The sequence below is a fragment of the Centrocercus urophasianus genome, unplaced genomic scaffold (assembly GCF_019232065.1).
Source record: "Centrocercus urophasianus isolate 14NV4802_14NV808 unplaced genomic scaffold, USGS_Curo_1.0 seq_16, whole genome shotgun sequence".
Classification (NCBI taxonomy): Eukaryota; Metazoa; Chordata; class Aves; order Galliformes; family Phasianidae; genus Centrocercus; species Centrocercus urophasianus.
In genome coordinates this window covers 328,879-356,637 of record NW_024884711.1, presented here as the reverse complement: position 1 = coordinate 356,637, position 27,759 = coordinate 328,879, and the positions used below count along the sequence as shown (strand labels likewise).

At 39.3% G+C, this 27,759-nt stretch overlaps 1 protein-coding gene across 1 annotated transcript in view; it reads right to left on the bottom strand.

Moving 5' to 3' along the window:
- Positions 1 to 27,759, bottom strand: part of ITGA9 (integrin subunit alpha 9) — a 214,361-nt gene that overhangs the window by 25,792 nt on the left and 160,810 nt on the right. Inside the window, exons 21-26 of the mRNA XM_042817225.1 lie at positions 25,677 to 25,766; positions 23,176 to 23,284; positions 20,357 to 20,464; positions 5,164 to 5,289; positions 4,525 to 4,644; positions 2,716 to 2,817 (exon numbers count right to left, since the gene is read on the bottom strand). Coding sequence (XP_042673159.1) covers positions 2,716 to 2,817; positions 4,525 to 4,644; positions 5,164 to 5,289; positions 20,357 to 20,464; positions 23,176 to 23,284; positions 25,677 to 25,766 — 655 coding nt within the window. The remainder of the gene's footprint in view (positions 1 to 2,715; positions 2,818 to 4,524; positions 4,645 to 5,163; positions 5,290 to 20,356; positions 20,465 to 23,175; positions 23,285 to 25,676; positions 25,767 to 27,759) is intronic.

The following is a 27,759-nucleotide window of genomic DNA, read 5'->3' as shown; positions in this document are numbered from 1 at the left end:
AATTGTCTCCCTATCGGCTATTGTGACTAGAGAAAGAAAATCCATCATCCCAAATCATATCAAAACGTATCCAAATCAACAGAAATCATTTCTGAAAATCAAATTTCAAGGACTGCTTGGTCCTACAGAAATGTAGGTCACTCTGAAAGCATTACCTCCCATTTACTTTAATGGAAACTACAACAGATACAAAGAGCACAACACTATTGAATAGAGCAAATTCTCAGCTACAAAACACTCTTTTTTAATATAGTCATCACCATTATCTATGTGTTTCTGCCTGCAGTGAATAAGAGCGTCCATAAAAATCCAGTAGAGGAGACCCACTGCCACTGTTGTCACAGCTGAAACATAACACAGCTGAAATATCATGAACTTGCACTGCAAGCATTAGTCACTCTTTTCTCTTTTACAGACATTTTGTACTCTGATATTACAGACTCAATTGTAAAAGTGCTCAGTGAAGTAAGGGTAGCTGGTCTTAAAGAATAGTTTATAAGGGTTTAATAAGTCTGTATTTAGCTGTAGACTGCAAAGACCTTTTCAGATTTACCATGATAAAATGTCGAAGAAAATGTGTTTCACTGTTGGTGAACACTTTAATAAATAGACTCAAAGGTAGTCCATAACCAACTCTTCAGGAGCTACTCTGCAAACGGATATGGTACAGCAGTCTGTGGTCAATGAAAAGAAAATATATTGGGAGTTTAAAATGGAAGGGAGGAGTACGAACAAAGATATTTTATCTCTTCTGTCTCTACTTCCAGCAGAATAGTTGTGGCTTGTAATAACTGTTGTTCCCTTCTGCATTCCACAAGAAAAGAGAGCAGGAAAAAATGAATACCTTGAGCCAAACCACATGTCTAATTTTTTTTTCCCTTAACATGACCCTATGCAAAACATACAGCAGCAGAGAAGCCAACAGACATGGAAATAGCATAAAGGAGAAAGCAAACAGCACTCACAATAGAAAAGACTTGAAGTTATAAATCGATGTTATATAGCTACAACATGTAAGTCAGGCTCCTTTGCAGCTTGGGCTTCCCAGGAACGAGGAGCAAGCTCTTGTTTGAAGATTAACATCGCTTCCCAGCACACACGCTGTACTTCACAACACTGCAAAGGCTTAATGAAAGGCTTTCCAGGAACAGGAAAAGGACAGTGTTGCTTTGCAGTGTTGTTAGGGTTTTTTGTTGCTGTTGTTTTTTGGTTTTTTTCCTTCAATCATTAAATAACAGCAAAACACAGTGGAGCCTGCATTCCTGGATATAAGCATTTCTTAATTTGGGGCGTTAAATAGTAATCCTATATATTTGACACTGTGCTTATCATTTCGACATTCTGAAATCATTTGGGGGTCTAGATACCTGGCAGAGAGATCCTAACTTCTCCTATTGCAGCTGGGGCATGAATATCATAGTCAAGTGTTACTTCAGTTACCAACGATTTTTTGCCATAAATTTTCAAGATTAACTCCATGCTAACTGCAGAATTAGAGAGATCTAGCAACATATTAACAGTCAGGGCTGCAGGTCATTTGTAAGGCACATTCCCAGGCAAGACTGGCTGTATTTTTCAGTTCAGCTGCCAAGTCTATTTTTTCTAATGTTCTTTAGGATGGTCCAGAAAAATGACATAGAAAATAAAACAAAAAGGCAAAATGGGTCCTGTCATGTAAATGACTTACTCTTCTTGACAGTTCTAATAAAATTAAATGATGATGGGGAAAGTGGACACTATAGAAGATCTCTGCTCTCCAGATGAAGATAGTAGATGCAGATTCAAGTGTTTCTTTGCCTTTGGTGTTTTAAATCCAGTATCTCCTAGAAGACTGCTTTAATGTGTGATTTGAGTGCTTTGACCTCAATATTCTTCACTAAAACCCCAACAGCACTCACTGAAATGAAGCCAATAAGACAATGGTTGTGTGGATTGGTGATGTTACGGTGGCTGAGAGTAAGAGGATAACTGAGAAAAAGGATCTAGATCGTGTTCCAAGGATACGCAGCAAGAGGAGAAATAGAGATTGATCTTCATGTCAGACAGAAATAGGAAATGACACTACAAAATTTCACTAGGCAAAGAACAAGGTGAATTTGGGTATGGCATCCTGTCCAATCTTCTTGCATAACCATTAGAGAACTTGGTAGTTGGAAACCAAACTCAGCACCTTCCTTTTTCAGGAAGTTTTGGCCCCTGTAGGTTTTGGTCCTACAGAGCTTGACCTACAGCTGAATCTATACTGTGAATTCACTTGAACCTTAATATTTCCCCTTCAATTTTCCATCCGCTTCATGAAGATCAACAGAAAATGCAGTTTCACGTTGCACATGAATTCCACACCTGAAAAGACTTTGCTGGAGCTTCAAGACTCTTTTAGTTTTTCAAGGAAAATGAATGAGAGCAGATATCAACCTCAGAGTAGGAAGCTAAACCTAATTTTGGCATGAATTCCTCAAAGCCTATTACAACTTCAGCTAACACAACACAGATTCTCCTGCACCATAAAAGACCATTCACAATAGCATGGTTATCACAGTGAGCAAAACCACAGAAGCAAGGTTAAATGCACTGCTAGTCTAGCCAGACAGTCTGGGCACTCTCACCAGCTAGCCAAGCCCAAGTCCAGCCACAAATTCCAATCTGCATTGCTCTCTTAATGGACTCTAGCCCATGGGGAACAGGAAGCATTTCTCTTTGTGTTCATTTACTTACTGTCTTTTCTTCTGGACTCCCATTGGGCACCTCTACAACCCGGAGGTCAGGGTCCACCTGCACCCTCGCCCTTGTCACAAACTGGATAACTGATGAAATGTCCTGAAAAATAAAAACATAAAGAACTGGATTCATGAGTGGGAAAATAAACAAAACATCAGAAGTCCTCAAAACAAAACATCAAACATTTGAAACGCTTGGTACTGTGATAAATACATCTGGATAATGCTTAGTGTAGGTTAGGTTGAGAGCTAAGTACTATTCTGGTTAAAAGCCTGTTTTGAAAAAATATATACTTTACACTCAACATTGATAAAAGCAAGCACATTCCATCACACTAAAATAAAATCAACTATGTTGGAGTTCAAACAGCATTCATCCGTATTTGAACTTGGAACACAATTTCTATTTAGCTGTTTGTTTTATGTTATTGTGTTGTTTTTTTCTTTGTTTACCACATTTACCACAAAAGCCAAAGACTGAGAACCTTACCAATCACTGCAGACAATCCCAATATTAACCATTACAGGAGAAAACTTTTTATTTTTCAAATGAACAGAAAAAAACACAGGAAAGCTGGGGCACGCTCAAGTATAAGCCACAAAGAAGACTGCATAATTAATTGAATGTGTGCACTTCAAATATCTCTAATATTTATTGTACATCTTCCCTTACTAGTATATTATTTCTCCTATATTTTACGAATTGCATTATAACAGGCACATTCTAATAAGCAATCTTAATTCATATCTTAATCATTCTTAAGCCATTTGTACTGGGGAACATAAGCATAGGTAGCAAATGTCAAGTATTAGTGATACTGACCCAGAGACTTGGGTAAGTTCTACGTGTGGGATGAATCCTGGCTATTCCCAGGACAGAATTCCTCAGAAGCACATTTCAAGGCACTCAGTTATGTGCTAACACATTTTAGCTTTTCTATCTACAAGTAACAAGCACCTGAAGCTTCTGGACTTCCTAATAACTTCTGTTTTCAAATACAGACATACATTAGCAGATACAGCTGATTTCAGCTGGAAAGGCTCAGAGCTACATATTACTTTAGGAACTTATCCCTAATAAGGGCTCTCTCCAATATTTTTAATCTAGCACTTCTTAAATGCAGGTTTATTTTAATAGGCTTGTGTTATCAATTTTCTCCTCTGACTATCTTATACATTTACAACCTTACAGCATCTTGCCATAACTACACAGGCATTATTTTTTTTAAAGTGTAGGAAACTAGGAAAAAATGTAGAAATGTTATAGATTTGCTATTTCATCCAGTGACTTCAGAGAAGAGAAGAGTCAGCTTGCAACCATTTGTTTCTTGTCACAAATGTCAGGCTCAGCATTAATATGGTTGCAGTGCATCTTCTTTGAATAATAATCATTTGAAGTAAAAAATTACAATAAACTGCCACGTCTCTGTTTACATGGAAGGAATGATGATGTGTCACAGTTTACAAGCACTTAGTCTATTTCTCAGTTTTCTGACTGAGAACTTTCAGAAATCAATTCCACTTTCAGAAGTCTCTTGCCTTACCACCATGCATACAATTAGGGAGGTTCACTTGCTGTTTCTCAATGTATAAATTTCTAAACTTTATTTATTTCTGTCTTAATGGGTAATGCATAAGAACTAGGATTAACACCTCCATGCATGCTGTTGATAAATAGATCTGTTTTCTTTGACACCGTGATTTTTTTTTATAACACACTAGTAAATAGAGGGAATAATGTGAGTTCTGTGTCTATTAATGCATGTAAGCATGGCTGTTTAGAACAGGTGACAAAGGCAGCACTTACCTTCTTCAGTATTTCAGTGTTCAGCAGTGTGTAAATACTTATTTCACTGGACTCTGCTTTTGCTAGTGAACTTAAGTTGCAGCGTATAATTAAGCAGGACCTGCCTGGTCTTTCACAGTCCTACAGAAAATATGGAAAAAGCTGTTAGGCAAAGGAGGAGGTAATTCCCTGAAAACTGTGCAACTGTAAACACTCCTGCTGACTAAGAGGCACGGTAAGTTGCAAAAAGCCAGCTCTGCTGTGCTGAAATAGCAGTTTTCAAGACCTGAAGACAACAAGATAGTAAGACCTGCATTAAAGCAAGATAAGTGAAATTCAGCGTCCAAAATTCAGGGTGGGCTCTGTTGGCCCAAAGCCCCCCTTTCCACCCACCTTCAGCAATGTGAGCAAAGACTCTGGTTACCAAGCGCATGCTGCCACTTCAGGTAGCTCCCTTAATTGTAGCCATTTTAAGATCAGAAAACTGGACTTGTGAAGTACCTCCACAGGTTTACTAGATATCCCTGTATCAGTATTAGTCTACATACATCAAACAGCTGCTTGATGGTCAGCTCTCTGCTCGAATTCCTCAGGCTGATCCATGCAAAGCTTTTAGTAATAAGCACTGTACGTTTGTATATTTCACGTGGACCTTCTTACCAATACTTTTCTGCCAGACTTTGTGAAAAAAGCAAATATAGTGTGGAAAATATTTTCCTTCTCTTGGGGAACAACACACGGGTTGCGGTTCCGGTGAAAAGAGCAGCTGCCTTTGTCCTGACCAACCTGCAAGCACAAACATACTCAGTTATCATTCTGAATTAAAATAAATGCCACAAGAAGGTGGAGTTAACCTGCCCAAAGAAGGTGCCTCCATCTGAGCTGGATGTCTGGACTCCTATTAAGAGGCAAAAGAAATAAGCCACATACCATTTTAAGTCAACTGTGTTACTTTGTGTATTACATTTCTTGTATTATTGGTGCTTGGCCACCTGGACTGTTTCACAGTTTTTATCTGAACAAATAAGCTAAAGGAAATCGTTGTGTAAACACACAATCGTGGCCACCAAATCTGCACCCCTACCTTTAACATAAATAGCACAAAAATAATGAAAGTCTATTTGTATATTGCATCTTTAACATATTCACTTATCCAGAAAAAGAGATGAAGCAAGCGCAGTGCAATAATGTAAAAAAATGATCTTCAATCAAGATAACCTTGCATAAGAAAAACATTCTTCCTTTCTGCTAATTATGAATATTCACTGGAGAAAATATATTGGAATTTAATACAACCTGTGACAATAAAATATCAGCAAATTCCCCCTGCCTCCATCTTTAAAAGCTGTGTGAGATTTTTCTAAAAGACACCAAGCGATATTCCTGCATATCCTGTTGCTAACTTCTCCACATCCTCCACTATGAGGATGAAAACTTTTACCTTACTTAAATCATAAATGTTTTAGAAATTAAAAAAAAGATTTTATTATTATGTTTTTAAGTTGCTGCATGCTCTGTGTCACATTCTGCATGGGCGCTTTTCAGCCAAGTTAGCCAAAGTGTTGCCAAAAGATAAACAAAGCCTTATCTACATTTTAAACACTGTCTACCAGACAAGTGATGGCCAAGTCCCATAGTCGGGTAGAGCTTTTCTGCTCCTCTGGCCCACAAATACTTCATAATCTGTTCTTTGAACTATGTATTCACATCCTGGCTTTAAATAATCTGTTCTTACATTCCCATTAGATACATACACAAGGAACTATCCAGTGTTTATAGTTTCTTGGGATTGACTGAAAATTAAGACTACAATGTTCTCCACTTGTCCAAGTCATCTGGAATAAGATTTCTTTATTTATTGTACATAAGAGATGCACAAAGCACACTGACTTCTATTTTCTTTGAACTTTCACGTGGGAATTGGATTCAGATCAACCAGAAAGTTTATGTTAAATCAAGAACAGCAAAGAGTCCAGACCTGCTCAGTACCTGCTCCTTCCTGAAAGCTTGAATTACCAGAGATTTGGACAGATTCACGTAAGAGATATGGAGAGAACAGTATGAGCTTCTACACTGTCCCAGTCTCTAAACAGTCCTGCTTTACATCTTGTATAAACAAAATGTAAGAACAAATTAAAGCAGAAATAGCTCAGAAGACAGAAAGGCATGATCTGGCATGAAGCAACGTATATCTGGTCCTTTCTTCTGTAAATGATTATATTTTCTAAAACTGAAGCTTGGACAACCTCATTCTTTTTAACACACTTTACTTGACACAGAGGAAGCCTCCTCTCCAGAGGACTGAATCTGAAAATGGAAGTATCCTTCCCTGTCTGCCAATTACGCAGTAATCCTGCTCAAGGCAGCTATTAAATTCAGCATCTCGGACCATATTAGGAGGGACACGTTCAGAACCAAACATCTCCTGTCACCTGTGCTGCTCTGGGACAGAGCAGGGGCTCACTAACAGCCTGCTTTAGTAACCAAAGATAGGCATCAACTCCAGAGAATGAGGTAGACACCATCCGCTTCCAGAATTTGGGTGAATTCCACTGGGCAGCAATTCCGTATTCAGGTGCAACCTGTGTATCTGCAATCTATCAGCATCTCAGTGGGCAGGAAATGATCCAATGCAGCTGAGAAATTCTCTGTACCTTTAAGGATACTTAGGAATATCAGAGTCACTGAATAAGGAAAAAAATAACAAAACTCTTTGAAATGAGTGGGTCATGTGAGCTAGGGTGAAATCTAGCCTGCTCAAATGACAGGCATTTGTTTGTTTTTCTTAGGATGGCTGTCAGTCACTTACATTTCATATCAGCTCTTATTTTCCTCAATTTTTATCTGAATAAAGGGAAGGTTCAGCCAAGCAGTCAGACAAAGGTAAGCCTGGTAACTTTTCATTAAACTCTATCACCAATGAAAGATTCAGCTCCAGGAAACCAGACTATTGGACAGAAGTTCTGCACAAAGCTCCTGCTCCCATTATGCTGAGATTGAGCTCTAAAATACACACTGGAATGCCCATGTTTGAGCTTCTCCTCGTCCAAACAAGACACTACCCTAGACACCTGTTTTAATTTTTGTGACCAATTTCATAATCTATTACACATTAAAAAAAAAAATCAGAAATTTTCTTCTAAAAGCTTTGCGTGAGCAAATGCTTATCATCGACAGAAGCAAGAACTGTGCAAGTCTTAGAGTGCATACCCAGCCTCTGACGAAGTCTTGGAGTTACTAGGTATGTGATATACTAGGGCTCTTTGGAAACTTTCACGTACTCTTAGCAGTCTAAAAGCAGAAGAGGACTACCACCAAAATGATCTTCCCTGGGATATAATATTTCATAGAAACAGCAGAAGTGGGATGCATGTTCTGTTTGCATTCAGTGCAAGGACTACACAGTAGTGACAGAGAAAAATCAACGTTCAACTCCTAACACAAACAAGCAGCAATAAACAAGGACAGAATGGAGACTGTCCTAAATCCTGCACTGACGTGGCTGCTTGGGAAATAAAAGCCTTGCCCTGAGTGGGGTACCCGGCAGGAATCCCCTGCTGCTTCCCAAGGAGGGATTTCCAAGGAGCTGTGTCAGAACAGTCTTTGCTGCAGGCTGTTACATTCTGTTTTCCAGAAAGCATTCATCTGTTTTAAATCCTCTATAAAACCATTTGCAGCCTGGTATACTGGCAGTACAGCCACATCTCCAGCATCAAGAACAAAAGCAAAATTTTCCCCTACAAGATTTTTCTTAAAATTTTTCTTTTCTTCTTTTTCTTTTTTTTTTTTTTACCAGGTTCTTCTTATGCCAGGCCATTCTTGTTCTTAATTTGTCATATGCTGCAAAACACCCTAACATCAGTGCATCTTATATGTTACTTTTTTTCTAGTTTTATGTCAAGCCAAGAGGCACTTTTGTCAAACTGCTCAGCTTCAAGGTAAAGGGAAGCCTGACAGAACAGCAGAGTGATAAAATGCACAGACTTCACTCAGATCTTACTTGCATTCCTGCACAGCTGTGGATGCCAGAAACCCATCTGTAATTTTCAAGAGGGAGAGGTTATTCGGAGTCCCTCAGCACCTTTCAACACCCAATTAGGTCCAATTTCAGCAGTGGTAATTTTTAAGAAGGGTTTTACCTATATATCCAAAATTTAAGGAACTGAAAATGACTATTTGCTGACAAACATACATATATGTGTATTCAGCTGTTCTATTCAATGTAATGTGCATAAACATGAGCAGATAAAAGCCTGAACTCTGTAAACAGTGTCTTGCATAACAGGTCTCTAAAATTCACTATATGTCTCCAGTGGCTAGTATTATTCCTAATCCATAACCATATAGAAAAGCAAACCATGCCTTGTGTCACCTTCCCTACTCATCAACAGCCATACATTTAGAGCCAGGTGACACTCCAACTTTATGAAATTTACTGAAACTTGCTGTCCCATTAAAAGGCTCACTAACGTGACTGAGAGACAACATTTAAATACAACAGCCTACACGACGGGTTACTCTGCCAACTTTTTGCTTCTCAGAGACAAGACGTAACCACTGAGAAAGCATGTGCATTACTTCATGTTTTAGGAATGCTGTATCTGCAAAAAGGAAGAAATTCCCATAGGACTTCGGTGGATGCTGAATATTTAAGAGGCCTAGCAGAGCAGAAGAAAACCCGCTAACATAATAATGATTTTTAAGTATATCAGCTTGCACTACCCTTAAAAGAAAGAGGTGGGAGGACATTTCAGAGTGAAAACTGTAGGTAAGGCATACCAGTTATATTCCATATGCATTACATATCCAGAAAAGCACAGGATATTTAATAGAGCTGGATGGGTCTTGTTATGAACCACAGCTATCATCCTCTCTGACCTTCTGTACGTGGTTTTATAAGAATACTTGGGCTGGGCTTGGCACTCCAGCAAGATGGCACTAGTGCAAGGAGGACAACCACCACACTGTCCCCAAGGAACACAGAGGGTAACCCAAAATCAATGCAACACCATCTGCATTTCTAAACCATGTCAGATGTGGGTTTAATGGGTTTAGGGTTTCTGGCAGGAATAATGCACCGGCAGCCTCAGTACTTCACCTTCAGGGAACACCTAACACCCTTTCTGCTAATATCTATCTACACTCACAGCATTTCTAGCAAGTCTAGCAAGGGGCCCTGGGCAAGCTGATCTAGCGCCTGATTTAGTTGTTGGCCAGCCTTCTCACAGCAGAGAAGTTGGAACTACACGATCTTTGAGGTCCTTTCCAACCAAAGACATTCTACAATTCTACGATTCTAAGTCTTTGGGGGTGTTTATGAGGATGCTGGGCTATTTTACCACACATTTTAAGGTTTCTGGCCATATTTGGCAGCAACAAATTTCACTGCTGATCTGGAAGTCAGTGAACGTTTCTAGACTTGATCTGAACCCTGTTTGACATGCATGAAAAATAAGACTTTTTTTTTTTTTTTTTTTTTTAAATTCAGATCCTCATATCATGCACAACATGGCAATCCAGGAGAGGAAAGTGAAAGACAGTTTCAAAACAGGGGACTAGAGAGGTCAGCTGAGGACCACGCACAGGAAAGTGGAAATTGGCAGCCAGTATGGGGTTAAGTATGTGCATACGAAAGGAGTTTTTTGGAGGAGTGAGACAGAAAAATAAGAGGAAAACGGCTGTCGCTTCCAATGATGCATTAGTACAATCTCCCCAATGTGTTGCTGCATATAAGAAGCTGAGCACTAACCTCATATTTAATGTTTAGCATTTTACGAGAAACAGGCAAGAAGATGTCTTCAGCCCATTCCTCACAGACAATACTAGATTTGCACTAATGCAAAGGAATTTACTATGGTAATAAGTCTTAAAATTTTCAGGCTTTTCCAATGAGCCCGGTTCTCCTCCTGAGATAAATCATCATCAGTTGTTAGTGACAGCCTGGAAATCAAGAGAACTAAGTTGACACAAAACAAATGAGAAGGCTGAATCTGGCCATGAAGGCACGCGATAAGTTCGAACAAACCCAACTTGGAACATGGAAAAAACATAGGGGCAAGCTCACAGAAAACACTGTGAGACACAAGATACTTGAAACTGTAATTTTAGCTGCAAGAAGCACAATCAAAGCCTGAACAGAGGTCAGCTGTTTCGCAAAGTTGTTTGCATTGTTCTTCCCTGAAACGGATGCTTTTCACATCAGCCTTGGAGTATGTGGGCTCCAAAGGATGGTTTGGCTGTAGGCTTCCTGAGATTGCTGTCAGAGTTTCTACATATTTCTTTTCTCTTACTAGCTGTTGTTTTTGTTTGTTTGTTTTTATGGTTTTATTTATGTACACATGCTTAATCAGTGGTTCACATTTGCAAATCGGATAATAAATAACAGACCCTCTTTTGTTTACTTAGTTGCTAACCGTAGCATATTCACTCTAGTATTAGGGAGGAACTGTATATGTATGACTTGATTCAAAGGCTGATTCGCTCCATAGTAGGCAAATGCAATGGAGATGAATTGATAGACATCATAATCTCACATGTCACACATACTGAGGAAAAATAAGGGCTCTGACAAGAAATTCCAGACAAGGTCAGACTTTCAACAGTAGACAAATAAGTTATGTAAATATGTTATCTGAGCATTTGCTCCATATGCCAAAAATGTTTAATATTCACAGATAATGAAATATGTTTGATTCAGAACAGTTTTGTTGATTCTGGAAATAAATTTAAGAGGCACTGAAACAACAGGAAGGAATTTTTTTTTTTTTAATGATTATTTTTTTAATTAACCCGTTTTAGACAACGCCTAAAAAGATTTTGACTGAAAATGGTATTGCTGGTAAGGAAAAACAGTACAACACAGATAATCCATAACATAAACCCACGTGGCCATGAGGAGCTACAAGATGTAAACAGCAAAGTGGGGATGCTAAAGCATTAAATCATGACAGAGGAGTATTACAATGCAGCTCTGGTTCCTGTTTCTTCAGCAGTAAGAACACCAGATGCATGTTTGGCCTAAATCTGCAGCAACTTGCAGATGTTCTTTTGACACACTCAAACTGTGCACTTTAATTAAGTAAATGATTTCAATCAGCGCAATGTCGCAACATTTGCCATCACCAGACAGGCACTGGCACTGCAACCACGCTGCACAGACTCAGCAGCAATGCACACAAGTGCTGTTCTCAAGACCTAATACTACTTACAGGATTCAGTAATAAGATTTTTCTGATTTAAAGTACGTAACTTGCAAGACAGTGGCTTCTTCCCTGGCTGGAGATGAACGCGGCTGGAAGCAAGACTGAGCACTCGTGTGATTTATCTGCACTTTCCACACAGAAGGTTCAGGCATAAGAATGAACACCACCTTACATGGACACTGAAGGGACAGTTTACCTCTAATGTTCATGAGCTCTTTATGATATATGTCTTCAACAGCTTAAATTCCAGAATCCACTGACTATCCCTCTCCCTGAACTGTGAGCTGCTTAATCAACACATGAGGCATCCAATAAATCTCCAGGTACACCTCTTTTTTAAAAAGATGCTGAGATCACTTGGAGTTCAGTACTTTTACCAAGGTTTTAGCTACATTTCTTTCTATAGACTTTCTATTTTATGCAATGCAAAAAACATCATTAAATGCGTGTTTTTTTCTTTACCTACTTATTGGACTTTCCTCCGTGGCTGTGTTAAGCTTAGGACAAAAATCTCTAAAGAGCAAGCAGATAAATACATTCCCTGCAGAGCAAGAATTTGTTTGGATATTCCACCACAGCAGATGTTTGAATGCATTGCAAAGATACAGAGAGTCTCTTTAGAGACTCTGGAGAGAAGGTAGAAGCTTCAGAGGACAATCTTGCAGATCTGTAGTAGATCCTTGAAGATTAAAGATTTAGTATTTCAAGTTATGTCCTTTCTTTCCAGGACATCCTCAGGTTCTCCTTCCCTAAAGAATGGCTTATTGATAGTTACCCAGTACCTCGCACAACACTGGACTAACACTTCTAGTCAGGAGAGAAGCACCACACAATGCTTTTTTACACTCAGATATATCAACAGCAGAAGGGTAAACCCTTCTTTTATCATTCTCAGTTATGAGATCTTCTACACACAAACGGCACTGTTTTCAAATCTCAAGTTTCCAGAATTACCATTTAAACCAAAAATCTGGAATGTTATTTATAAAATTAAAAGGCTAGTTTATGATTCAGCGTTTAAGAAAGACCCGTATGTTATAAAAGAATTAAAAAGCTCTCTCCTGAAATTTCTCCTCCTGTTTTTTGGCAGGAACATCTTTGCAAACACTGGGAAACAGTGAAAGGATGCAAGTCTCATACTCCTTCAAAAATAAAATGAAATTAAGATTGTGGTGACTCATTCCTTGTTACTCAGTAGTTCCTCCACAAGGGGATTCTCTGGCTGGGAAGCTTAAGGAAAACTTACTGTATTTTTTTTTCCCATACTTCAGCAAAACTCCTGATTGCTCTGGTATCTACCAAACCTCCTGCTTCCTTTATGAATCTCTTAACAGCTGGCATATTTAACCAATTATTCCAAAAGACAAATTCTTTACCTTAAATTCAGCTGTATGAAAAGGCAAATCATTCATCTTTTTACATATATTCAGTCATGAAAATAGGAACTATGGGAACTTTGCAAGCTAGCAACTCTTTAAATTGACTCGAAATACCAGATTCCCACATTACACTGACAGGTAATGAGTTTGGGGCAGTGTTGCAAAATTTCAACGACTAGGTAATTTGATAAATTCCACTTATTTGGCTTAGAAAGCATTAATGAGAAAGTCGTAAGAAAATTGTTGTTGACAGTCGTTACCATGGTCTGATCTAATACACTGATCACAGTGCATTCTTGTCCCTCCTTTGGATGGCTTTCATTTTTATAGTAATTCTCTTGAGGGATTTGTACTTTTAAATTCAAATTGTACTTTCCCTGAACTTTAAGGAGCACCTGCAAAATTCACTGCTTATGTAAGTAAATACGACAGGATTATCACTGCTAAAAGATTTGGACAAAATGTCATAAAATTTGTTCAAATCTGGTTTCATCTAAAATCCAAACTAGTAAGTCAGTCATGGAATGCTTTTCCTGCTACAGTTTTACAATATCTGGAAGGCAATATCCAGCAAGGCATGAAAAGATTACTTTCAAACACTGCGAATGCAATGAACTCACACCAAAGCATAGATTTTGTATAGCAGTCAGATGGCTCCAGAAAAGCAAACTCTAATCATTTTTTTTTTCCCCGTTTAGGACTTATTTTAAGGCCCTAGCTCAGGAAATAATGTTATGGCTAGGCACCTTCTCCTGAATAACAATGACAGCTTAAATAAGAACTAAGTTCCTCTTTACTTAAGGAGCTTCAGTTTATCGCGCTGATGTTAGGAAGGTGCTTATGGGAGCTCTTTCTGAGCTGCTCTGAGGTCTCATTTCCCATGCCTGCAGATGACTGTGCCATGTTGGGCTGCAGCATACACTATTGCCCTTCCTTGCAGCCATGTTGGTGCCAGTTTCTCCTGGCTCCCAAGGCTGATTTAATCGCTATTACAGAGATGCTCTACACGGCAGGGAAAAAAAAACCTTCAGCTACCTACACAAAATGTTTTGGAACAGTCATTTAAAGAAGCTATCAAAGTGAAGAGGCAAGAAGGTCACCAAGTTTTGTACAACACACTCTGAAATGAATAACTTCCTGCAATCTAGTTATGCTTTTTAAACATGGTGCCAAAATACGTGCATGCAAGTGTCTGCAGGGGGGAATGACTAACAGAAAGGGATAAAATGCTTTTTTGCTGTAAGCCTGAAACCTCCCTACACAAATCTAGTGTCTGTGGTAGCAACCACCAGCAGCGTAACTGCACAAACAGCATTTTGCTACATAAATACTATCAGCAAATATTTATATCCTCGCATGCTGGGACTGCCTATAGATGTTTTGAGAGCCTGAAACTTCAAAAGACAGAAACTAAACAATTTTAAACTGGCTTTCAAGAAAAAAGGGGTTTTCTACATAATGATACGAAGGTTTGTCTCTTTAGGTGGAGCATGCAGCGGTGAGCTTGACAATTCCATCAGACACTTCAAAGAGCACTCACACGCTGTTACCACTTTGGAGAGTTCTGACAGTCTCCCTTTGCAAATGGCTTTAAACATCAGCAGTGCAGTTGTGAAAGCATCTTATTCTTATCCTGGAGAACAGCAACATACAGGTAATAAGCACATGTTATATTTGAAGTTTTAAAATTGCAAAGATCCTAAAGCTACAATCAAAACAAAGCCACAAGCAGCCTGGGAATCTTCATTAAACAAGACAACAAGTGCTGACTCTTCTCTTTCAAATCTTCCTGCTCCTTACAGATCTTACTGTGCAAGTGCCAGGAAGAAAAATGACATGAGTGCTACACAAAACCAGCCTTAAAAATGTAACCTGTCATCAGACAGAAAGACTCCTGACTCTGGAACAGATTCCATTTTACTCTTTCTTCCAACATTCTCATGAAGAAAATGATGTTTATTTCAGCAGTTATCCTTACTGAACATGACAGTCTGTACTGTAATCCCACGCTCGGGCGACCATTAATTTCAAAGACAACCTGGAAAATGCTTTCCAAATCCAATTCTATCAATTTCCAGCCTAGCTTTTCTTTACCACTCAAATCTTACTAATACCTGGTTTTTAAAAATGCACAATTCAGGTCTTACCTGATGAGAAAGAAGGAATGGAGAAGGGTGAAATGAATATGTAAAGCATAATAGGACAACTAGGTTACATTTCTTTGTCTTTCCAAAAGAAAGAAATACTTCCTTTGCTTTCTAAACAAGGAGTGATGGGAACTCTGAACCAGGAACAAGGGATGTGAGATAACTGGAACTTTCAAGGTGAACAGAATTAGGATTCACAAAACAAAAGTTTAACACGTTTCTCTCTCTGGAGACAATTAGCAAAGTCTTTTGGAAATTCAAGAAGAACAGATAGATTTTATATTGCCAGTGGAGACAGGTAGATGCTTCTACAAAGTTGCTCCTTTGCCTATCTCTCTCCAGGAATTACAAGTGTAATAAAACATTATAATTAAAAGTATGCTATTATTAGCAATTAATACAACAGTAATTACTATACTTAGATACCAAAAGTTACATGCTGGGACTGTCTTTCTCATCAGAAAATGAGGACAGTATGTCTTGCCTTCTACCGCCTTGCTCAAAATTCACTTTTATTTCATGTCTTTGAAGAGAATAACCTTCAACGTATGCATCTCACTTTTAACAAGATTCTTACCTCACTAATGATAAAAACACTGTTTTGCATACCCATGGTGTTGATTTGCCTAAGCAGGATCTTAAAAATCAGTGCTTGCTGGCCCACACGATGCTTAGAACACAGAGTATCTCAGTTGGAAGAGTACTTCAGATGTGAAGTCCAACTACCTTACTACTTCAGGGCTAACCAACAACTAAAGCACATTAATGAGGACATTTTCCAAATGCTCCTTGAACACTGAGTGGTACAGGGCACCAACCCACTCTCTAGGAAGCCTGCTCCAGTGTCTGACCACCCTTCTGGCACAGAAATGTTTCCCAATGCCCAGTCTTACCCTCCTCTAGTACAGCTTTGTGCTGTTCCCACCTTGCCATCGGTGCCCAGGAGCAGAGCCCAGCATCTCCTCCAGGTGATGCAGAGAGCAGTGAGGTCACCTCCAGCTTCCTCTTCTCCATGCTGAGCAGCCCAAGTGTCTCAGTCTCTCCTCACACTGCATATCTACCAGCTCTGTCACCAGCTTTGTTGCTTTCCTCTGCACCCTTTCAGGCACCTTGATATCCTTTTTATATAGCGGAGGACAGAACTGCACACACTATTCAAAGTGAGGCTGCACCAGTGCATAACATTGTGAAGGAATGTTTGCAACACTAGCCAGCTCCTTCCAAAAACCCACAAGTGAACAGGGCACTTGCCCTGGTTAGTACCATGCAATTGTTTAATTCTGGTGACAACAACTGACCAGCCAGCAGCCCTGTACAGCTTGTTTCTTCCAGATGAGGAGTGAGGATCATCCATGTGCACTGCAGCTGGCTCCAGGTGCAAAAAGAAAAATGTGGTTTCCAGCTGTTAGTCTCTTGCTCCTCATAATGGCGTTTACCTTAGCTGGAAATTAAATAAACAGGAAGGCAACAATCTGATCCAGTTCTGTAAAGCCAACACTGGTGTAATCCCAGACTCCTTGCTAATTTATTATCAGCTTCAGGAAATACCCTGGCTAATTTGGCAGAAGCTCCCATTGTGAACATCTTTTTGGATGCCCTGGAAAGCAGCTTCTTGGCTGGCAAGTGAAGCAGTGATTCCCTTGCCCTCCAAATTAGCTGGATACCCAAAGGAAATTACTAATCTTTCAGTTCGAAAGCAAAACACAGACAAGTATAATGAGTCCTGTTTTCCTCTGTGAACGAATATAATCATATTATATGATTATATTATATCAGATAATCAATGGCTTGAAGAGTGGAGAATCTACGTTTCTGTTAATGCTAACCCTCCTTAATTCTGAGTGAAGCTTTCTTTGCCATCACCTGGAGCAGGACAATCTTACCAGCAAGCTGAGGGACCGCTCTTTTAACCTGCCTTAAAACCTCTGCAAGAAAGCAAACAGAAAAATACACAGAAGGAAAGTTTTTCTTATTTGCTTCTAAAATATCCTTTACCACTGCAGGCTTTAAGTATCTACTATGTAAAGTCAATATTAGTGGTGAAATCCTCTAGTTAAATTCACTTGTAAAATTTCTAGCATTTCCATTCTCTTTAAACTTTCTGACAGGGAGGCTGTTCACTTCTGTAATTTTCTTTCAATTATCCATTCTCTTTTACGTCTGGCTTCTACTGTTGACTTTCCTGCGGTTTTGTGTTGCATAAACTCCCAAGACCCCTCCAAAAGAATGTGACCATCTCCAAAGCAGAACTCTGAATGTCGAAACATCTTTGTGACCTGAATTTTTCTGGAAGAAAACCTTAAAACAGTTTCTGCAATAAAGCCAAAAAGCTTAGAGCAACGGCAAAAGAGGAAGCATGAGGGCTGTCATTTCCTCCAGGAGCAGCGAGGTAATAACTCCTATTAACACCTCCCAGAAACGAAGACCATTCCAGTGGGCCATATGTGACTCTCTTCCTTTAATTATTTTTGTGACTGAATGAAATTCTAGGTCAGTCAACACACTATGAAGGACTTAGCTCTTGGCACTAGTTTGCTTAGTTTGTGTATATGTGAAACACAAACTCCAGTGTTTTTACTATGCTTTTTCGCCCATAAATTTCCCTGCTGTACTGTACACCAGAGAAGTGCCAAAAATACTGTGAGCTTTCAAAAAAAGAAAACAGTTTAAGTTACAGATAAACAACAATTCCTGACCCTCTGTATTATCAGCTATTCTGAAAGGTCCAGCAACGCTGACAGCAAGGACTGCTGCAAAAAGGTGTAATTACAGAAAGAACACAATCACCTCTACTACACTCTAGTTCCTACAAAGTTCAAAACAAGCAAATGCTTGAAATCTTGAATTAATATACACAAACACTTCTGAATGTCATCTTTCCTTGCCTTTTCGTAGATCATTCCAACCTGCAGCTTTTAGGTTATTTGCTTAAGTGTATTTAGTCTGAGAAAAGATGAAAAACTGAATAATTTTAGCTCCCTTTTCAGTCAATAAAAACTCAGTGTGGGAGAAGTATGAGGAAAGAGAGCAAAACGATTTTTCTGTTATCACACCACAACTTGGGGGACATGGGTTCAGGACCTATCACAAATAGGACAAATTACACAAATTTCTTGTGTTACCTACAGCAAAACATTTGGTGTTTCAATTACTTATCTGCAAAGCAGGGATAAGCACTATCCCAGACATGATTTGCTTGGGTAATATTTATTAGCAAGTTAGAGGTGCTCAAGAAATCATGTCAACTGTATGCTGGGTTGCATCAAGAGAAACACGGCCAGCAGGTTGAGGAAGGTGATTCTGCCCCTCTGCTCTGCTCTCATGAGACCCCACCTGGAGTACTGTGCACAGTTCTGGAGCCCCCAACACTAGATGATCAGAGAGCTGGAGCATCTCCTCTAAGAGGACAGGCTAAGAGAGCTAGGGCTTTTCAGCCTGCAGAAGGGAAGGCTCTGAGGAGCAGCCTTCCAGTACCATACAGACTGCCTAACCTTGTCAGTGCAACTTTGAGTTTTAAGTAGAAATGATGACAAATTATGTCTGGAAATCAGCCCTTATACACCATGTAATATGCACACCAGCTAATTTAAGTATGCAAAACAGGTGTCTTGTCTAAGACAATTTGCACAGATTTCTGGAAGAGTCAGCATCAAGAAACAAGCAGTGCCACTTCAAAGAAGACACCAGCAGAGAAAATCTGTTAGGATGACTTCCTCATCTCTGGTGGGGCTGTGAACACACATATTCACACAGCACGGAGAGATGGGAACAGTCAAGGACATGGGTCAGGATCCACTGTCCTGCAATGTGTCCAAGAGAAGGTGGTTATCCACATACAGGGATGGACTAAACAAAACATAACAATGTGATGTCATGGAAAGCAAGATGGGGAATTAATGCAGCCTAGTTGGAGAAGCACCACCTCAGTACACAGCTACTGCCTTGCAGGAGTTATACTGTTGAAATAATGGAATATTTGCAATAAATGGTGACAAACTGGGGAGTGATTGCTATTTTCTTTTGTTAACATTGCTTGGGAAACCAGAAGGGACCACACAGGGAAGGGAAAGCAAGGTTTAGATGAGAATCATAGAATGGCCTGGGTTGCAAAGGAGCACAATGCTCATCCAGTTCCAACCCCCTGCTGTGTGCAGGTCACCAACCAGCAGCCCAGGCTGCCCAGAGCCACATCCAGCCTGGCCTTGAATGCCTGCAGGGATGGGGCATCCACAGCCTCCTTGGGCAACCTGTGCCAGTGCCTCACCACCCTCTGATGAAAAACTTCCTCCTAATATCCAACCTAAACCTTCCCTGTCTCACTTTAAAACCATTCCCCCCTGTCCTATCACCATCCACCCTCGTGGATATATATATCTCAATCATACCCTTCTATAGCACAAATCTTGGAAACCTCTGGAGTGATGTCTTATTGGATCCTCACTGACAGTGATTCAGAGACACAGTTACCTGTGTATGAGGGATGGTAATACTTTTCAGCCAAAGGGCCAGAAAAGAACCTAACCACAAAGCAAGTAGAATACTTCTATTCAAGAAAACCACGAGCTGATGGAATGAGATGTTATTTTTCTTGTAAGAACAGACTACTCTGAATTTACCTCAGTAATGAGGCTTCCCAGTATTGGCCACCACAGTATAAATGATGGTATTTCAGTGGTTTAACAAAAGCTTTGAAAATAATAAAAATATATTAAAGATGAAATCTAAGAATGTGTCTTATTTACCACAAATTACTTTGGTTTTCTTTGTAGCTGACGTAAAATCAGCCTTTGAAAAATCTTATGTTGAAAGAATAAATTTCACTGCTATTTACATTTGTTTAAAGGTCAGAAAGGATAACTTATAGCATGGAATACAGAAAAATATAAGCAAGTGACTCCAAAAGTAATGCCTCCTACTTATTTCGATGAAAACTGCAACAAAGAACACAAGAGAATTATTTGATAGAGCAAATTCTCAGCTACAAAACACTACTTTTCAACACTATCACCACCATTACCTGTGCATATTCACCAGCAGTCAGTGAGAACCTGCATGTTGTGTTCAGCAAAACCTGCAGACATTTCACTACCTCTCTGAGCAATTGAATACACGGTGATGTACTCACCATCATCTGCTGAACGTGAAATATTTCAGCTCCAGTAGCAGAGAGGCGGTTTGGAAATGAAATATCAAGAAAAGCGCCAGGAAGAGTGCTTGGTCCAGCATTGTAAACCTGTAAGAAAAATAGGCATACAGATGTATTAAAAAGTCCTGAATAAACATAACTGCTCATAAGTAGGAAATATTTGTATGACCAGAGCTGGGAGCGTAGGTACATTTGAAAAAATTCTCATACTATGCCAGTTTTATAGTCTTTTCAGATAGCACCTTCTCCTTTCTGTATCAGATGAAGTCAAAGGATTACTCTGCCTAAAAGTCTTTCATGATAGCTCACACAACAAGTGAGATGCAGATTTGGAGGATAATTACCAGTCATCAATACAAATAGCATAGGACTTCTATCTTTTATACAGAGACTCTGCTAGTACACTGAAGTGTTTTGGTAACACCACCCAGAAGACTGTAAAAAATATTGCTATTTCTATCAACATCCTAGTTTCCATCAGGTAACCTCTGCATTATATTCTGCCTGTGTTTTTCTTACAGGGAAGAGTAATGATGATTGTGACTACTGAACTGTAGGCATGATGAACTGAGTTGCCAAGAAATGCACGTGAACAACTTCCAACCAAGATCTGGAGTTTCCAATTAAATGAAACTCTTAGTGGAAAAACGTTGGCTTTCTATCAAATCCCCCACAACTTCTCAACCAAAAGTCAAAGAATTTTCAGTACACCACTGAAATGTATCCAATGAAAACTGCTAAATTTGAGGCTTCTTGCTGAAGAGAAAAAAAATCCATGGACAAATGTCTATTAAAGTAAGTTTTCATGACTGCCTGCATTTTTCTTTTATCAGGGAAAAATATCTCTTCATTGTTTCTAGCAACACATGTATAAATGCAAACAGCACAAATATTAAGCTAATAGAATATTTATCTGCTCTAAGACAGTACAAGATGAAGTAATTGGTCTCTTAACAATGTAAAGTACCAATATTAAAAACAACAGATATTCATTCTTCAAACACTGTTTGTATTTGAAGAAATGCCTGACTGATAAAGAGAATCAGTTCACAATGTCAAATCCTCACAAAAACCCCGAGGCTCCAAGCAGGGGGGAAATCCCACTACAACAGAGCATGGTAACAACTGCATGAAATACAAATACAATGTTTCATGTCAGACATTTTAGAAAATGCTGGTTACATCACTGTGATCAGATACAAGAGTTAATGCAGAAAAGGCATTTTTATTGCACACCCCGTTACCCCCAAAAATTGATGTATAGATCTCTTTCCTTATTAATATCCTACATGGTAAAGATTTTCATATGTATAAAAAAACTCTACAAAGCTCTGTAATTTTGTAAGTCATCTCTTCTTTCAGTTAACAAACTATTACTTTTCTCCATCTGGAGAAGATTAATAAATGGCAGGCAAATCATTAAATACAAGCAAACAGTGATATAAACCATGCTCTGCCCATTATGAAACTCTACCCTTTCTCTCTGACAAACAGTTACGAGGTTTACCATGTTATTGGTGAGCAGATCTGTGACTTGTTACTGTGTTGTTTTCCACTCTCATATGGGTAGCAACCTTATTAATATTGCAACTCACAAGTGTGTGTACGAAAGGCAAGAGGGTAGGAGAGGATAAATGGTGGCTCTGCCAATATATAAACTCTCTCTTCGTTATCTACTATCACTTCATTTTATTGAAAATAATCATCCAGTTAAAGCATCAGTACGTATGTTCCTTATCTGTTTATAACCAATATCTGGCTGGGGAGAAGTAAAGACCTAGAAAACCTCAAGAATGGAATCAGTATCATAAGAATTAATAGCCTAGTTCACAAAAGCTTTAATGTCCTGGAATTCTGCTTTCAGTCCTTTTCAGTAAATAGCTAAGGGCAGTGCATGACAGTGGGGGTTTAATTGCTCTGGCCCACAGTCTGTCCACAGAGGCTGACATGTGTTATTCATTATGAGCTGAGTGGCATTCATGCCTAGGAGAACAGAAAGGGGAAAAAAGGTGAAAGACTATTTTTCACGATCAACGATTCACCCACCTCTGCAGGATTTATCATTCCCTAGTTCCATCTAGCGGTCAAAAATGATTTGGAGTGCTTGTAATAGAGACAGTCATGGCCACGAGACAAGTTTATTTTGGTCCCGTCACAAGAGCTTGTTGTAGTAACTGTTCCATACACTTTACAAGATCAGGATCCCAACTGACATGTGCTTTTAAATTTATAGATAACGTTTGAATAACACTGATGTGCTATGAGACATGCAATGAAACCTTCTCACACCATGTTTCTGGTTTTACATTCTCTTTCCTGCACTAGACTCTCATCAGTAACGTTATAAATATTTTTGTATTAGAGGTATTTGGCCTAGTCAGAATCCATTGCACAGGTACGTGCTTGTTCTCACGGATGAAGACTGTCCACACCTCTGCTCAATGACCATGACACTGAAAAGAATTATTTCTCCCACTTGATCCTGAGACTGCATTCAAGATGTGGCACTTGGGTAATTTTGTACTTGGCACACTGTGAAAAGTAAAACACAAACAAACAGTAGCAGTATGAAACTATGACAGTGAGATGTCCTGTCTGTAATTATTGTACTAGTATTTTCAGACAAGGAAATACACCATCCCTGTACACATGAATCTCCCTGTAAATATGGCATCCAATCAAAAATGCACTGCACAGCATACTGTGTTATGCAAGCAAGCACCAAAGCCCTTAAATGCACTGAGAATAAAAGAGATACAAAGCTAGAACGTACTGTCAAGCAAGAATTTCAGTTTTACCTGCAGTGTGAAGTTAAGAGACTGGAAACGGCATTCATGGCTTTCCAGCTGAACAAAATTGGATGCTTCCACAGAGTCACCATAGAAAAAGGAAGTAGGGAAGACTTCTCTGAAAGATCAAGACACAGATTTAGTAAGTTCTGATTGCCACCAAAATTATATTTGTGGTATGCTTAAATCTCACTGCTTGCTTTCTGGCCATGGGAAGTCCTATGGAGCCATTCTGCACTAATGCAGTATTTTTTATTTGATTTCCTCTTGACAACAGTAGGTTACACAACCAGCATCTCAAGTGATCTGGCTTAACACCCTATCATAGAAGGAAGCAGACTTACTTGGGTTACTTTTCCTCCTTTCCTATCACAAAACACCTTCTCCTGGCCTGTGGCCCTTCCTGTGGATGATCTGTGGAAGTTCTTTAGCACATGTTAACACGTGAAATCACCGCACTACTGAGTTCATCTGAAGTACTAACAAAAGGGATTTTCAGTTACTTACTCACTAAAATAACGCCCCAATTTGGTCTACCATTTACAGAGCATTTCATCAGTAAACACCCCATTAGTTATCACTAGGTTTATGATTTGCAGATGGTTAAAGGGAAGAAAAGAGGGGGATATGACTTGCTTTAAGCTAGTCACAGAGGCCAAGTTCCCTCAGCCATTCTTAGCATCTTATTACAAAGTAAAATGCAGTAAGGTTCTATCAGAAAAGACTCTGAAGCATGATAGTACCTAGAAATCCTAGACAGGACTAGGAGTGCTTTAAGCATTCTTTGTGCTTCCTAATGTCAGACTGCACCACTGGATGGAAATGGTCCTGATGTAATTTTGTACAGACTGTAGTAAGAATCTGTCTAAAACTCTATTTCTTTCCCAGGCTGTTCTTTTGATCAGAGGTTTCTGAGGCAGGATTTTAAGCCTGTTTAGGTACATTTCCTTTTTTTTCAGGTCTCTTGACCTGCCTCTTATGGCAGGGATCACTAGGGCAAACAGCAAACAGCAGGAGACAAACTTGACTCCTCCCATCCACAGTGCTGTGCCAGTAGGCTCCTTCCAAGCATGTTACAAGTCCTTTGGGATATTTATCACAAGAATTTGCTCTCACAGACCCACACAATGATAACTAATTAAATTAGGTTTTAAAGACATACTGTCTGAAGAAGAGTATTCCTAGTATTATTTAGTATTGATTGGGAATGGTGCAGCTGCCAATAAATCAAACTTTTCCCTGGCAGTTGGACATTTCTGTGAGCTTGAGTCAACTAAACTTTGTATGTGTGAGTGGAAGAAATCATCCAAATAGTCAGGTGGGGCTAAAACTTCAGAAGCATTAAAAAAAAAAAAAGTATGTTGTGAAGAAAAAGAAGCCTAATTTATACCAGGCTTTTGGTTTGTAGCATTCTGTTGGTGGGGAACAGAGATCTAAAGGCACGTTATTTCTTTTGTATCTGTAAAGCTGTACAAAATCTGTGTAAAAGCAGTGCCAAGTAAGGGATCCAGAGATACATTTCTACACAGTCTTTAACTCTGAAAATGCTCAAAAACTTTCCAGAATATGTTGCTTCTCAATACAGAGAAGAACTTCGTCCTTGCTTGCCATCTTGTGAGGTCTGGTAGTCCTCATGGTGGCTAAACAGACCTTTGCCTCTTGGGGACAATACTCATGAGTTTTTACTTCCCAAATTTGAAAATGAATGTCAGCTTCCACAGCCCACACTGATGCTACTTCACCCCCAGTGACCAGGTCACTCAACTCCAACTTGAACGCTGTCTATGTTAGGGGTCAGTTTATTTGGACTAATCCCAAATTATTCACTCAAGATGTAAAATGGTAATTTTAAGAGGAAGAGGAGACCTCTGAGTAAAAAGGCAGGAACCAGCACATGTCCAGTCCCTATGTATTGTATATCAGTCAAAGGCTGAGTGATGTTCCACAGTTCGTATTTGGATGTTCTGCAGACTAAGAAGCAGAGCTAGTGGGAAAGGAGATAGAAGCAGAAACAAATTCTGACTGTGAAATTAAACAGAAAGGCAAACAACTAGGCTCTACCAAGACCCTTAAAATCCCATAACATTCGACCCTAACCTTTGGCCTGGTGATTCTCAATCATATCTTTAAAGGCATGCCTTACAGAACAAGATAAGATTTACTTTTCCTATTTTTATTTTATTTAAAGTTCCATCGTATCCACAGAATCACGTGAATTCAAATATGATCACTAAAATATCTACAATAGATTTCATTTTAATGAATTAGTATCGTTAGAAAGGAGTGAGAAAGAGTTACAGTGCTGGAATGTAAAGAATGACAAATAAAATTCCCAGATAGGGAATGAGATTGTCCTTATTTCCAGAGTCTGGGAAACAAGAAAAAAAAAAATCAACATTCCTCTACTTGTAAACAAAGAGAAAAATTCTGTTTTTCACTCCAAGAGGTTTAAACGTTATTGTTAGGATTACTGGCATTTTTTTTGTTTTCACTTGATGACTGGTGCTTACCCATTGATAGATGAGTCCACTTCATGCATCAGGGGCACTGATAGGGTCAGAGTATTATCATGCAAGGACTCCACGCGCTCTACGTTTCCACTGTGCCAGAAAGAAAACATAAACATACTGTAAATCCCCAGTCTTTGTATTATCTCACAGTTACACAGCTACTATCCCTAAGTTTTGTGCTCTGAACTCCTCTTGTTGAGCGATGTCACCTCTCCTCAGGAAGCCTTTCAGAGGGTAGGAGTTACATTTCTTCACCCCACTTTGCAGAGGGCATGGCATGTACACAGTATATACTTTGTGGTTACCCCTCTGTGGATGGGACATGAACAAGCACAAGCTGAAAAACCATATTTGAGAAAAGCAGTCAATCCAAAGGGAAGTGCTGTCATCATTCACAGTGGAGATATACAAGGACATCTAGGCATAAATGCAAGGACTCATTTTTCCCAGCCTGACTGTACATCAGTTTGGGAGGATCACATACATATCACAGAGGGTTCCTGACTCAGTAAATTAAATTTCACTTTTAAGTACCTGAATTGCTTCACAGCACTGTTTCATAGCTATGAGCAACCTTGCAGGCCACATCCTCATATAGAATTAGCCATAAACTCTTCACTGTTGTACTCCCTTCGCATGTAATTAGTTGTCAAAATGAAAGTACTACTTTCTATCTTTATATTATAGTCAGCTGCCACCAGTGGTTAAAAGCAGAAGGAAAGAAAAGTAAGTAATCATCTCTTATTTCAGTCATTTTATTTCAGTGTGAACATTTATGTATTAAATACAGGAAAGGCTGAAATGCAAGCACAACATGCAAACTTGTAAATATTCTAATCCTGGAGGTGAGCCTGCTTGGTGGGTAACAGCTCAGAAGATATGTTGCATATATTTCCAGACTCTCTAGCAGTGACTAATTGCTTTCTGCCTTGCTGTTCACTGGATTTACTCACAAATCAAACTGGGAAAAGATATGCTCCCATTTACTTTAGGACAATATCACTGAGGGAAAAGAAGCAAGCTGTAACATCCCAAATGATACACCATTTATATGATGAGTTGCTTAATTTGGTCCCAGGAAAAAAGAAGAAAAAAAAAAGACTTAACAAAAACTGGATGGACTCATGAGAGTCTGAAATGGAGGCATTTTTCATCTCAGATATTGAGATACTCTGGTGGCAAGTAGAACAAGCATGCAGAATTCCATACAGATTTCAAATGTATGCAGCTAACACACTTCAGAGTTCCTGTACAAAAGGAGAACATCACTCACTGAGTCTAATTCTAGCAAAATAGTTCACTCCAGGAAGTAGTGGAAGAGTTTTGTTGGTGCTTAGTTGCTCCTATGCTGTCTCACTACTGAACCAGTCTCCCACTCTCTTTTGCTATAGGTGCTTATGTGGAATTTGCAGCTACAAGGAACAAGCTAAGTGGCCACCTGAAGAGCAATACTTACACTCCCATGACAGCATAGTACAGCTAACAGCTTCTCTATCCCTAGACAATTCTGGAGGACTAGCTCCAGTTTTGTGTGGGAATAAAGTCCATACTTGCTGTCTATCCACAGCACATAATTTTCCTGTCCATTTCCTTATTGCTGACTTCAATCAATGGCTCCCTGCTGCAGACCAGCAACTCTTGTGGTAGAAAATATTACTATTATTTGACAGCGAGGGAACTGAGTAATTTGCCCAAAGACAGGGAGGAAACAAGGGTAGTTCTGCACTGGGAAGAGTATTGCTGTCTCTGGAGGTTCAGCTGAATCCTTCACAAAACAACTGTCCTCCAGTCCGCCCTTCTGAAATGAAAGACATTCTCTTAAGCTCTCAGAGCATTTGCACTATGTGCACAAGCTGCTGTCTATAACTTCATCTAAAGGCACCAGCCAACCCTCCTCACTGGTGAGGCACAGTAATCTCAAGGAGTGAGGTGACTGAGGAGAGCCCTGTGCTATCCAAAGCATGGAAATGAGAGGTACAAGCTGGAAAATGCTGCCTGGGCAAATTTAAAGCAGCCGTGACCTATCTTTGCAACGGCTGGCATTCACCCAGCAGATCCTGATTCATCTCCTGCCCTAGAAATA